Raw genomic sequence first — 14,354 nt, forward strand, 5'->3', positions numbered from 1 at the left:
AATCAATTATTTGTACAAATATTTATAAAATTACTTCTTCTTTCGAAATGTTTCTACAATTGAAGAGCATGATCCTTTCCACTAACACCATTCTTTTTCAATAATTCTATTTTTTCTTGCTTCAGGTCACTGATCTCTTCTAAAGCAATTTCCAAAGATTTTTTGATGGCACTATAATCCTTGTAAAATTCCCCTAACTTTGGTTCGAGATTATTCAATTTCATTTGCGTTATTCCCAACTTTTCATTTTCCTTCAATGAGTCCTGTAACTTTTCTTTAAGTACCAAATTGATTTTGCATTGCATTTCACTTATGCTTCTAATCTCTTCATTGTCCCTTCTCAATTTATTCCGCTCTTCCCTAAAAACTTCAATATTCTTTTTGAATTGTTCCAACTGAATCCTCAAACTTTCATTTTCTTCCTTTCTCTGAACCAATTCTTTTTCTATCGTTTCAAATTTTTCCTCCTTGAGATTTAATTTAGCATTTACCACTTCTAATCCTTCCATCGCTTTTCCTGATTCCGTTCGAATTTCTAAATCATCCTTCCGAAAATGAACCGTATTTGCTTTCAACGTTTGAACTACGATCTCCAATCCTTTCCTCTTCAGTTTCTCGTCTCCAATCTTCTCGATCTCGAAACTCTCCTTAGCACTCCTTTGTTTCACTAATTTGGTTTCCTGTTTCTCGTTTCCTTTTCTCAAATTATCGAGCTCCTGCTTTAATTTATCGAGGTCGCACTCCACTTTTTCCTTTTTCAAATCGAACTCGGCTTTTTCCAATCGGATGTTTTCCTCACGCAGTTTGGACAATTGGCATTCGAATTGTCGAGACTCTTTCTCGAGAACTAAGTTCTGATTTTTTAATGATTCGATCATTCTTTTTGCTTCTAAATTTTCAGCCTTGTAGATTGCTAGCTGAACCCCAGTATTTTGCGATTTCATCTCCTCGAGTTCGTCTGTCCTAGTTTTCAAGTGTGTTTCATTCTGGCGATTCTCCTCTCTCAATTTACTTAATTCCTCCGCAAGCTTCTGTCGCTCAATTTCCGCTTTGTTCAATCCCCCCCTCAGATCATCATTCTCCCTTCCAAGATCCGCCACTCGAATTGCGATTAATTCCAAGTCTTTCTCGAGAGAGGTATTTCTCGAGTTTGCAGCCTCCAGTTCCATTCTTGTCGAGACTAACTCCTCTGTCAGAGAAGACATTTTGGATTTCAAGGTAGTCTCGTATTCTCGCTGATGGAAAGCTTCCTTTCGAAGACCTTCCAACTGGTTTCTGCAGACTGAACATTCTTCGACAGCATCTCTGCAGCTCGTTGAGATAGTTTCAATTTCGTCCCTTAGATTTTTCATTTTTCGCTCCAGCTCATTGCCTTCTGATGAGAGCTTGTCGAAAGCTTTCAGAGTCTCCTTTGTGGTCGTTTTCTCGACTTGCAGATCTAGTTTTAATTGATCTCGGGTTGTCATTAACTCTTCGAGTTTTTGCTTCAGATTGGCTGTTTCATCTTCCTTGTGATTCTACAATAAAAGTGAAGATTTCCATGATAAATTTTATTTTGCTACGTTTAACTATATAGGACACAGTGGTTCAAAATTTCATTGAACCATTTTTTTCTTTTAATTTTCATGCATATTCCACCCAAATTTGATCGAATCTACAAAAAATGCGTTTCTTTTTTGTTGTAAAAAATTATACTTAGAGGTCTCGTAAGCCCCATGAAGTTGATCATGTATTTTCCATAAGGTGATAAATACAATATTTCGATACGAGAGGCTGAATCAGCCAATGGTCTTATCTTCGAGTTCGTGCTGGTCTTTCACACTCGCAGTGAGCAAACCGTCTATTTGATCTCGTGTATCTAGCATAGTAACCGTTTACGACATTAGACGGCACTAGTAGCAAACGTGAGGAGCAAAATATTCTCGTAACCATGGAGAGTATTTTGCTCGCCAGTGAATGAGTCTTGTTTACCAACGTTACTACTTTCTGAATTTAAACCCCCTATAAGTCTGTTTTATAGGGTACCAGGAAATGCCCATCAGTTAAGAATTGGGTTTCGCGATTATTAGGCGCTAATAATATTTTTTTCGGTTTCTTTCTAGTACATTCTTTTAGTAAACTGGATGTTTAAACAGATTGTTTAAACAATTTATCATGGTTTGTAGGAATTTCCTCTTAGAATGGAGTTAGAAAATCGCTTTCTTTCTAAATTTTGCAATTTGCTGGAAAATTTTCAGTTAGAGCGGGGTTAAAGTTGATAAAAATTATTGTTTCAACAATGTGTTATTAATACCCATATTCTCTCAGTATAATTGTTATTTCCGAGTTTTTTCTGAAATTTTCTACTCTTTGTTTATAACTAATTACTTTTAGAATAGTGCTAGAAAGTTTCGGGTTTTTCTCAAATTTTAAGGCTTTTCTTTGACTTTTTAGTTGTTAACAAATGATAATTAAACATCAACAATAATCATTTTTTAACCAGTATTCCATTTTCTTCGCAATGAAGTATTCTTACTTTTTTTACAATGTTTGAAAATATTGATTTAAACAAAAAAATATCTGCTTATATTTCAGAAAAATATATGCACAAAAAGAAAGAGGTTGTTTTAAAAATAATTGTTTCTGATGTTTGTATAATAATTGTTCATAAATAAAAAGTTAAAGCAAAGAAAAAAACTTCAGAAAGAACTTTAAGTCTCTAACATTACTGTAAGAGAAAATATTGAAAACTAATAATAAATTGTTTAAACAATAATGTTTCGAAAATTTCATTAACTATTACCTCAATTTCAGTGAAATGTGAACAAAAGTTAAAAATTTCCGAAAAACTGCAGCTTTTCATAATTATTCAATGAGAATATAAAAATTCTTTTTGAATAATTATATTTGCTAGCTTGCACTAAACTTTTCTACGTAAAATGTAGGCTAAGAGTTAAAAATTGTATTATTGCCTCGCTCTAAAAGAAAAGTTTAAAGCAACACAAAATTTGTACTAAAAGGAAACCGCAAAAAAAATTAGCCTCAAAAAATCTAATTTTTCATCTATGGGGATTTTGGAAGCATCATGAAATATATTTATGGGTGTGAAACTCATAAATCAATTTTTTATTCTGGTTCTGATTAAAATTGAAAATATTCTTTAATTATTAATAATTAACGGTAAAATACGTGTTAAAGTTGATGGGGCTTTCGGAATTTCTAAATATGATTTTTTTCTATGAAAATCGTGTTGAAAAGGAGGAAATTTTGTTTTTAAATTTTTCTGAATTGGAAGGAGCCCTTTGTGTTTTTATAATTGTTGTTGAGTTGGAAGGGATGAAATATTGCTTATTTTATGTAAATCGCAAGAGGCCACTTTTTTTTGAAATTTGAAGTAAGTAGGTAGGTATAATTTAAAAAAAGTTTTAGTACTATCCGGAATGCTCAATCTTAAAGGGATGCAAAGTTATAAAAGTTAGAAAACATCGATGCTTTTAACTGTTGAGAGCATAAATGGTTCAAAGCTTCTATTCCGCAAGCGTTTAACTTTTACGATTTAAATTCAATAGCATCCGAGCTGTAATGCTTTTCGTTCGATAGCTTCCTCAATTTCGGACCACAGCTCGACTAGAGCTTCATTTGAAAAAAATTATTTGATCCATATCTGTTCCATCTTAAAAATAAATTTCAACACCCTTATTTTGAACTTGTATTTAAGTAGTATTATAGACTATAGTTGTAAAAAATTCTAGGCTAGTTCCCAATATTCAGAGACATTCTAGAAGATTTGAGAATGTTCCAGAATATTCAGGGACATTTCCCGAATGCTCAATAAAATTCTAAGTAACTCTAAAACTCTTTGCATCCGAAAAAGGTAAACAAATCAGTTTTGAAATTGGTTATTATTTTCTTTTAGGTTTTTTGTTTTAAAAATTTAAATAAATTTTCTAATGGTTTAAAAATCATGGAAAATATTTTATATGTTCAGTTTTTACCAGTGAACAGTAAGAAAGAATTATAAATGTAAAAACGGAAATTTAGGAACTAGAAGAATATGCAAGATACTCTCAGAACCCTAGAAGATTTTGAAATATTCTGAAGTTATATAATAAAATTCTAGATTAATATAAAGTATTCTGGAATCTTTAAAAATATTTTAGAATTCTTATCTAGTGAGTTTACTGAATAAAGAATATTCAATATAATTCTATGTCATTCTAAAAAATTACAGAATATTTTTATGGAATATTCCAAAATATTTTAGAGTTTTTAAAAAGATTCCTGAATATTCCAAATAATTCAAAAAAATATTGTATAATATAATATATTTTGAAACCTTCTAAAACATTTCAAAATATTATATACAATTTTAGATTATGCCAGAATTCAAAGAATTTTCTAAATAGAGTAGATCATTCAAGTAAATTCCAGAGGCCCTGAAAATATTTTCGAAGCATCAAAAAAGCTTAAAAATCCAGATCAATTTATGACAGGTTTTATAATAAATTAAAATGAATTAACTGCTGCATTTTTTTATGGTTTCTGGTCATAAATGATTAAGTTTTGAATGTTAAAATATATGTTTAGAATTTTTAAAAATTTGTTGATTAAAAATTGCTGAATTTTTAAGAATCATAGAATAAAATTCCTCTTATCCTCCATTTTAAAGGCTGCCACAGACTAATGCATTTGAAAAAAGTGTAAAAAGTTACTAATTGATGATGAAAAGTGACGAAACGTGACGGCTGTTTTAAAAAAAAAGCTCCCCTTTGTACTTTCCCATTTGTGCACTGATCTTTGATAATAAACATCAAAGCATCTAAACTGTAATTTGGTGGTTGTGAATTCTCTATTTTTAAAGCACCTTCGGCTTTAACGAACACATTATCATCACGTATCTCGTGCATCGCACTCGATTTTGTCCAAAATGAGAACTTTCTTACATTATGTTTAACACTATTATATCAAATGTATGTTCAATTTATTTATGTACCACTGCCAGGGATTGATTATCCAGATAATGCAAAATACAGTAAAAATTTTTTTGATCATAATTACTTGAATATTTGTTCTTCATTTTGCATTAAATTTTATTCTCAGCTGTCCTGAAAATTCATTGTCATGTTTTTATAATTTAAAAAATTGCGCTTGCAACAATTTAATTTGTTTTTTTTCTCTAATTTTATTTTTTAAAATTTAAACATAACCTTCGCGTCCTATATAGAAATTATCGATGACAAATTTTCAGTTCTTTTTTAAGTGTACTTCTCTTGAATATTATTTTTTTTACCTTGCAACGTTTTTCCAACAATTCTTTTTTATTTTTGACTGTTGAAACAAAAACTACTTTGTCCGTTAAAATATGATTAATAAAAAACTTATAGATCCTTTTTGGATGTACAGCTTTCTTCTATTAAGAGGTAACACTACTATAGCGGTAGGAAAACGCCTTACTTTGACGATTTATTTTGGGAGTATGAAAAAAGTAATAAGATTTATTTTTACAGAGTTTGTTCAACACATATTAAAGAATAAAGAAATAATTTTTTATTTTAATTTTAATGCAAAATGGTCATGAAAGAGCTCGTCTTGAAAATCGTATTTTTTTAAAAGACCTTCACGGGAGAATGGTTTTCTCGTAAAGTATAAGACCTGGAACGAAAAACCAAAAAAAATTATAATTTATATATAATTGGCTATAGAACTACGTAGGTTTTTTTTATATCAAACTGTGTAGAATTAGTGCACTTTTAAAGAAACTAATCGATTTTTGTCAGAAAATTTAGCAGTAAATTGTTTATAAAAAAAGTTTACATTGAATCAAAAAAGGGCTACGTACTTTCATAGAGAATCATTGTGAAGCTACTGTCAAAATTTCAAATGAAAAGTTGTTTGGAGAAAAACGCGTTTAACGTTTTTTCGAGCAATTAAATTCTTGAAATTTATTTTTATCTCTAATTCGCAATACCTGAACCATATATAGGTCAAACTGCGCATATTGTTTTTATGAATCTAAAGTAGTTTAAGTCAAAACAAAAAAATCGATTTTTATAAAGTCTTAGACTGGTGCTACCCCTTAATTCCTTTTCGTACTTTGCATTGTTTTTCCAAGATTTTAATTTCGTTATGTTCAATTTTGTTTTTTACGAATAAAACAAACACTACAAAAACGTCCTTTTTCACATTTTCCATAGTTTAACTGCAAAATAGAATATTTGATTTTTCATTATTTTTTGTGCGACCAAAATTTTAATTTTAGATTTTTCAGGAAAATTCAAAAAGTTTTTATGAAAATTTTATAGTTATTTTAAGGATAAATTTTTCCAAATTCCCGAACACTACTAATATCCATTCATAGAAATTTAAATTCGTAAAAAAATGTTCTCAAAAATGTTAATAATTCTTTAACTTTTTGGATTTTTATCCAAAATAACTCATTAACGAACGCGAACTTTCTTTTTGGAACTAAAACTGCGTGCCAACTTGCAACCTAATTTGATTGGTCTTTAAAAAGTTACCTGGTTTAATTTTTTAGAAAAAATTCCAGTTTTATGTGCGAAAAGATAAATTTTCAACAAAAAAGTTAATTCCCAATCAAGGAAGATGAATTATCAACCAAAGAGCTGACTTTTCAAAGAAAACAAAATTAATTTTCTACTAAGCACTAGCATTTAGAACCAAATACTTAGATATTAAATCAAAATAGATGAGTTCTTAATAAAAATTTAAATTTTTAATCAACTATTTGAATTTTTCTTCAAAAAGTGCAACTTTTGAAAAAAAAGGTAAACTGGAATCAAAAGCAGTTGTCAGTAGGTACATTTTTGATAAAATAGCTATATTTTCGACTGAATAATACAAGTTTTACCCGAAAAAGATTAATTGTAAACCTAACATAAAATAGTAGACTTTTCGACCAAACAGAATTAAATTTCAACCGAAATAGTGTTTTTTTCTTTTTGGGTTTTACAAATTCAGTTTGAATGCAAGCAAAAAAAGGAAAAGTTTCTTAAAAATATGTGAAAAGGGGAATTCTTTTAAAAAGTGATCTTTTTTTTGAAAAAGTGACTATAGTGACTTTTAAAATTGCATAATATCGAAAGCTTCATTCTGAAATGTAGCTCAAATTTTGTATTTAGTTCTGCAATACAAAATCTCACCTGAAGATCTTCCATCCGTCTATTGATTCTCTCATTTTCATCACTCGTCTTCTTGAGTAAAACTTTCAAATTCCGATTCTCTGTTTCTACATCATTGATTAGATCCCTTGAAACATAGTTTCCGCGCCCTTTGTCCTGCTTATCACTCCCGGAAGTTTCCTTTTTATCAAGAAGTTGCATATTCGATTTCAGTTCAGAATTTTCTTCTCTTAACTCCTGAAGTTGAGTTTTTAGGGCTTCTTCAGCTAAGTTTTTTTTAATCAGGGCTTTTGAGATCTCGGTAATTTCTTCTGATAAGAAATTGCGAATTTTCTTCATTTCGTTTAGTGCATTGTCTTTCGAAGTTCGAATACCTTGGAGCAAGGGTTTAATTGAGTTGACTTGAGTTTGGAACCGTTGACGAAAGACAGACTCTGATGCCTTTTCACTTTTGAACAGCTCCACTATTTGTTGATCTTTTCCCTCAACTTCCTGTCTAGCAAGTTTAACTTCGTCAACCAAGGTGTGGACCTTAGACTTGGTAACCTCTAGTTCTCTAAGCTTTTGCCGGAAGTCAATTTTCGCACCCCGCAGTTCCAGTTTCAAGGATTTCGTAGAGTCCTCTTTTTCAGCCAATTCCTGCTTCAAACGAGAGATCGAATCCTCTAGTTCTTTGATTCGCTTAATCAGGCTTGAATTGTCTCCGGAAGCCACGACCATCTCCAGTTCCTTGATCTCGAATTGCAACCGTTTCGAGAGGATTTCTAATTCGCTGATTTTTCTTTTAGAGATGGTTTCGTCGGTCCCGATGCTACCTTTTAAATCGTCAACGGCGACTTTGGACTTTTCCACAATTTTGAGGAGGATCACTACTTCTTCAAGATACCGATTAGAATCTTCCCCACCTATTCTGCAGCCAATGCGGAGCGATGCAGACTTTAATTTTTCGATGTCGATCTTTACTCGATTAATTAATTCTTGAAGATGATTTATTTCTTGTAAAATAATTGAGTAGTCGGCGCTTTTGAACTCGAGTTTTAATCGAAAGGCGGTTTCTAGACGACGAAGTACTTCTTGCAGGGATCTGGGGAAAAAGTGAATAATTAGAATTTGATTGACATTGTATTATTACACAAGAATAATAAAAAATTTACCTAATTCGAAATGGTATAGAGTTTGAATAAATAATTATATATAAAAATCTACCATTCAATCATTCTGTCTACATTGAAGTTCCTATGTTTACGCTCACCTTTCGCGTCTTTTTTATTATATTTATTCATCTTCATAATATGGATTTAATATTTATTTTCAAAGGAAAATAAAATTATTTTCCAATCTGAACACGCAAACTAGCCTGAGTTGTTCCTTTCTGATAAAAAAATCTGCCGGCTTGGCGCGCACATTCTCATTACGCGCTGCGCGCGCGGCTCTCAAGTTTGAGTACGCCTAGCGCGTAAGGATGTTAACTCTCGCGCTTCGCGCTCGATGATGTATTTGCTTGGCGCTACGCACTCGGATTTCGTATATTCCGCACACTTGTGCACAGATTTTTAAAACTAAAGATCAAAGCATCGGCAACAGTAATGTGGTGATTTTGAATACTCTTTTGCTAAAACTCCCTCGGCTTTAATGAACGCATTCTCATCACGTGTCTCGTGCTTCGCACTCGAGTTTGTCCCTTAAATTCTATATCATTTCCATAAATATATATTATTACAATTCACTACATGCATTGGCATAAAAACACACGTATTTTCATTGTCTCGTTTAAAAAATGCACAATCGTAAAAAAAATTTTTTTAATAAAAATGTTATTGCAACTTGTGCAACTTCGATTAATACGGGTCTGGGGTGGGGGGTCAGCAGCGTTGTGTTAGATGGGAGTTCAAACGATGTAATTTTCATAATCCCGGCTCTACTTTAAGTACGATACCAAAAACTTATATATACATATATATTTTTTAAATACATTGATATATTTGAGAATATTTCAAATACTGTGTAATTGTTGAATGAAAAAAAGTAATTTTTGTATTTTCTATTATTTTGTATGCTGCCAAAATTGAAATTTTCTATTTTTATAAAAACTCAAAGTAATTATGATAATCTTGTAGGGAATTCAAAAATCAACATTTTTCTTTTCCGGAATTTTTTCATATCGAGTGTTTGAATAATTTCTTTAATTTTTGATCTTTAATATTTTAGAGTTCTCAATTTTCATGTTGAATTTAAAAAAATTGTCTTATAATCATAATTTTAATCTGTAAGTATTCGATTTTGAGATTCTTAATGCAAAATAAAATTGTTTAATTTTGAACTAATTGAGTTATATATGATACAATTTCAACTCCTTTCTAATAAAATAGTCCAATTTTAAAAACTTGTGTCTGAAATTTTTTCATTTTCAAATGACTTAATTTCAAACGGTTTCATTTAGAAATGATACAGGTTCAATTCCCTCTAATTCCACACGGAATATTGTTCTTTTAAAAAATATAACGTTGTTAATTCAAAATCTCTTAATATATTTTCGTTAGAATATCACTTTCAATTTGAAATGGTTCATTATTACTTTGAAAGTTTATAAAATTTGGTTAATAATAGATTTTTAAATTTATATCTAGTAATTAATCAAATATAAATTATACTTGGAAAATACGTCCAAATCAGAAATCTGCTTCAAATACTCAGAGAGATCTGGACTTCCTGCCGCTATTAATGCCTCGTAATCACTATTTAATTTATCCTGGACTTTTTTAATCAATTTATCGAGAACTGATATTTTTTTGCAGCTTTGAGAAAAATGTTCATCCTTGTTCAATTCATTCACATTGAACGTGCTTTTCAGTTCGCTGGTTTCTTTCGTTAACTGTATTCCCAGGTCGCTGAGTTCACTTGCACTTTTTTGATATTCTGTGAATTCTCCACTTCTTACTTTTAACATTGCTTTTAAACGATCATTTTCGGCCCGGAATTTAGCATTTTTCTTTTCCTGTTGATCTAATTTGATGATTAGATTTTCGAGAGCTTTGATAAGATCATTGACGATTCGAATCACTTTTTCACTTGTGCCGCCTAAAAAGATGTTTATAGCTTTGTCTTTTTTTACATGTTCATCGTGGTTTTTAACGAGACATTTGAATTTTTCTATAACTTCTTCTTCATCTGGGATTTCTTCCAAAAATTCATGATTAGTTTTAGCTGACTTATGTTGCCACGATGGTAACATTTTGTCTGATTTTTTCTATAATTTGGAGAAAGACATGCTTACAATTTTTAAGTAGTTATTTAATTCTAAACTTAATTTATTAAAAAAAAGCATTTTTTATTCTAATTAGTTTTTAAAATGAGTTTAGTACCTGTATTGTTTATAGGTTGAATTATTTGATGATACATACATTTTATTTGAGATACAAATGGAATATGAGATTGATTGAATTTTTGATATTCTTCAACATTCGGTAAGTTTTCCTGTAAAATTTTAGAAAAATAAACAAACATCCTCGGCATTTTTTCTTTATTAAACAAAAATTTGAAAAGGTTAAAAATAAATTTTTCTTTACACACTTATTTTCGTTTCTTACCATCCTTTCATGACGGAAAAGTCCTGTTGCTGACGAGTCACATAACTTTTACCAACTCTAAGATGTTTAAGATAATAATAGAAACACACAGAAATAATTTAAATACTTTTTCTTTAAAACATGCATGAGATTTTCTTCAGTAATGCCTTTTTTAAAATCGACTTCCCTTTGATTTTTTTATACAACTAATTTATTAATTATAATAAAAAATAAGTTTTTAATTCTAATGTTTTTTAAAACGAACTTCTGAGATAATTAATGTGATAATTAAGGTTAGAAAATTGAATACCGATATGATCAAATCACGTGAAATTAGCTGAAATTGAATATAGATTATCGAGAGAAAAAATCTATTTGATATTTTTGGATTTGACAGAAAATAGAGAAAATGTAGAAAACTGGAATAAACTATTCAAATTCACCGTCAAAATCAAATAATTAGAATTAATTTAATTCGACAATTACTTACGTCGGTCATTAGAAAATGCCGGAAAAAATGGGTCATTTGTGAATTCAAATTAAAATCACAACTTCATTATCAAAGTGGCAGAGGACGTATCTTGATTTCTAGTAATTTAAATATAAATTTAAGAAGTAATTTCAGAAACGATTGGAATCATGGATGAATCGCAGGATAAATTTTGTCATTGTGGATGTGAGGCTCCGGGAACATATAAACCAACGGAGCCACCAAGCGAACCATGTTGTTGCTGTAATTATAATCCATTCAGTGATAATTCTGAGGATGCAGAAATTTATGATCTGCCGTTTGCCCTGCGAAAACTAACAGTAATGAAATGTCAAATGAAGAAGTGGCGGATGGAACGACTTCAATTGGAAAGTGAAACTCGATCTTTAAAGCAAGCCCTTCAACAATATGGTAATTAATTTTTTTTTACTTTCGAGAAAAGAATTTAAACAGAATTGTAAAGAAACTCATGAGATTGACTTCTGGGACCATTAAAAATTAAGTAATTTATATGTAGGGAGGGGGGGGGGGGGTTCTATATTGTATTACATAGGGGTGGGGGGGTATGTTGTAAAAATTATTTGTTATGTAAGATATTTTTGTTTCTGCGAATCACTAAAAAACAGATTTTTAAACGGCTGTTTATCAGTGAAATCTCGAGCTTAAGTTGTACCTAGTGCATTAAATGTGAAAACATTTATGTAACTTTATTGATAATTGTAACAGTATTTAACACTGTATATTAGTTTTAATAATTATGCAAAGATAAATGGAGAGGTATTCAGGCATATAAACGAGGATAGGAAGGTTATCGACAGTGTGGCAGCAAGTACTACAAGTAAAATATATGACCCATAAAGCTAAAATTGCAGTGTACAATTCTGTACTTGCACCCACTGTGTTGCAACTGGACTTGCCAAGAAAAGGACCGGAGTGAAGTTAACGAGGTCAGCGTGTAATCTCTGCAGATAATATGCGGTAAAACCCTAATGGACAAAGTCAGTGATGATTGGGTCCTCAAAAAATGTCATGTAAATGAAACACTATTTAACAGAAGTGAAGGAATGATGGCTTGAGATGGTTAAAATGGCTTGGGATATGCGAAGAGTAATTTTTAAGAACTGAAAACGAACAATCTTGGTTACTCATTGGCCCAAGTGGAAAGCTCTGTAAAAATCTCTTCCTGGGGTGGCTGATAGAGAGATCGATCAGTGACCCGTGTTGGTGTGGTGATGCGGAACGAAATTGCTATTTGAATAAACAACACCGGAATTTTAGATTGATTTAAAATGTATCCCTTTTCATACTTATTATTTTTACACTCTTACCATCTAAATTCCTTACACTCCGGCAATATAACGAGGCTAGAACTGGCTAGACTTGCTAGAAACTAAAGTGTTTAGTGAAAAGGTGATTTACTTCGTATTTCGCTTTCTCTTGTTCAAAAATGAATTTTTTAATTGAAAATTCAACCATTTTATTTTTGGTTTAAAATGTATCTTTTTTAGTTAAAAATTCAATTCTTTGAATGAACATGCTTTTATTTTTTTGCAAATAGGTATTGTTTGTCGGAAATTAATCTTCTTACTTAAAAATTCAAATATTTGGTTAAAAATTGTTGTATTTTGTTGAGAATCTGTCTTTTTTACTAGAAAATTAATTTTTTAGGTCAATAATTGAATTATTTAATTGAAAATTCGACTGTTATGTAAAAAGTTCCTCTTTTTGGCTTAAGAATTTCAACAATTTGGTTAAAATTCTTTTTCTTCCTTAACTAAAATCGTTCGATTTTTGCAAATGAAACTAATTTGTCGAAATCTTGTCTCATTCCGAGTCGAAATTTACACCCTACTTTGAAGTTGCAGCTTCTTATTAGAACCTGCTTTGACGCTATTTAAACTTATAGCCCCTGCTTTAAATTTTTAACTCCTAGAGATTGAAACATTAGAACCTACTTTGAGGCTGTAACACCTCGCTGAAGCTACTTTGAATCTTTAGAGCACACTTTTTTAAACTCAAGCCCCTGCTTTGTCGCTGTTTAACCTCCCCTTTAATAATGACCCTACATTGAATCTTTTAAACCTACAATGTTCGAATTTCATGAAAATAAAGTAAAAAGTATTTTTTACTCAGGTTTCTTGAACTCATTGATCATCTCAATGACTAAATGCACACTTAATTAACAAAAATATTTAATTCAAGATTGAACCTAATTGATTTAACCTAATTTTATAAATCAATACTTCTTTGCAATGCTTAATTACAAAAAAATATTTTCTCTTAACTGAAAATGCTGAAAATTTATATGAGAATGATATTCATCATGGAAAATTACTAAATATTGTCGATTAATAAGTCAATTTAAACATTTTTATTAATAATTAATGAAAGTTTGTGTATTAAAAAGTCATGTAGGTGATTGAGAATCAGAACAAATTATAAGAATAAAATATTTTCTATCGCTAACCACATATATTATGTATGAAATAATAAATTTGAAAAATATATTGACATATATATTTAATGATTATAATTAAATTTACTGATTGTTATTAATTTTTTTAGAGTATTGGGGTCAATTTATTTGCAACCTGATTTCATAGAGAAAATAATTTTTTACCAAGGAACAGTATAACTTTTCCAATGGTTTGGTCATTTTTGTTACTCAACAATAATTATTAAGAGTTTCTGAAACAGTTTTTAGAGGAATATTAATATTTACGTGTCTACCACTTAATTTAGGAGGAAATAGCATTTCTCTTTGTTAGAAAATGTTAATTGTTTTAATTTTTTATCATATTTATTGGAGAATGCGAACAGCCAAATGTACGAAAAATAATTGACTACTCATCTAGAATTTTGAGACGACGAGACAATTGGGTATAAAACTAGTACTGTTATTGTTAATACAAACTTATTTCCTGATGTATATAAGATTGAATATTGAACTAAATATTTGTATTTTTCAGTATAATTGGATTAATTATGATGCTGAACGACTTTTTGTAAAATATTCACTTAATAAAGAAATAAAAAGATATTTTTATTGAAATTAGAAAATTTGACATTGTATTCATTTAAGTAATACGAGGGTGGATTGATAAGTTTCCGGCCTGACCAAGAGATGGCGCCACTAGGCCTACCTTGAGGTGGCGTTCTATAGTACCATCCTTAGATAGC

The 14,354-nt window shown here is 30.2% G+C and overlaps 2 protein-coding genes across 3 annotated transcripts in view; one reads left to right on the plus strand and one right to left on the minus strand.

The window, feature by feature from the left end:
- Window positions 1-48: 48 nt before the first annotated feature.
- On the minus strand, window positions 49-10,944 carry LOC117179796 (interaptin-like). Its single transcript, XM_033371910.1, has 5 exons — window positions 10,706-10,944; window positions 10,481-10,592; window positions 9,770-10,365; window positions 7,140-8,202; window positions 49-1,517 (listed from the first exon to the last, which is right to left on the minus strand). Exons 3-5 carry the CDS (start codon window positions 10,348-10,350, stop codon window positions 54-56), a joined length of 3,108 nt encoding a protein of 1,035 aa, XP_033227801.1. The 5' UTR covers window positions 10,351-10,365; window positions 10,481-10,592; window positions 10,706-10,944; the 3' UTR covers window positions 49-53.
- Window positions 10,945-11,078: 134 nt separating this feature from the next.
- Window positions 11,079-14,354, plus strand: part of LOC117179795 (intracellular protein transport protein USO1-like) — an 18,031-nt gene continuing 14,755 nt past the window's right edge. For both annotated transcript variants that reach the window (XM_033371908.1, XM_033371909.1), the window contains exon 1: window positions 11,079-11,585. In XM_033371908.1, the coding sequence (XP_033227799.1) occupies window positions 11,324-11,585 (262 nt within the window). In that variant the 5' untranslated portion in view covers window positions 11,079-11,323. The remainder of the gene's footprint in view (window positions 11,586-14,354) is intronic.

This window comes from Belonocnema kinseyi, chromosome 9, assembly GCF_010883055.1.
Source record: "Belonocnema kinseyi isolate 2016_QV_RU_SX_M_011 chromosome 9, B_treatae_v1, whole genome shotgun sequence".
Taxonomy (NCBI): Eukaryota; Metazoa; Arthropoda; class Insecta; order Hymenoptera; family Cynipidae; genus Belonocnema; species Belonocnema kinseyi.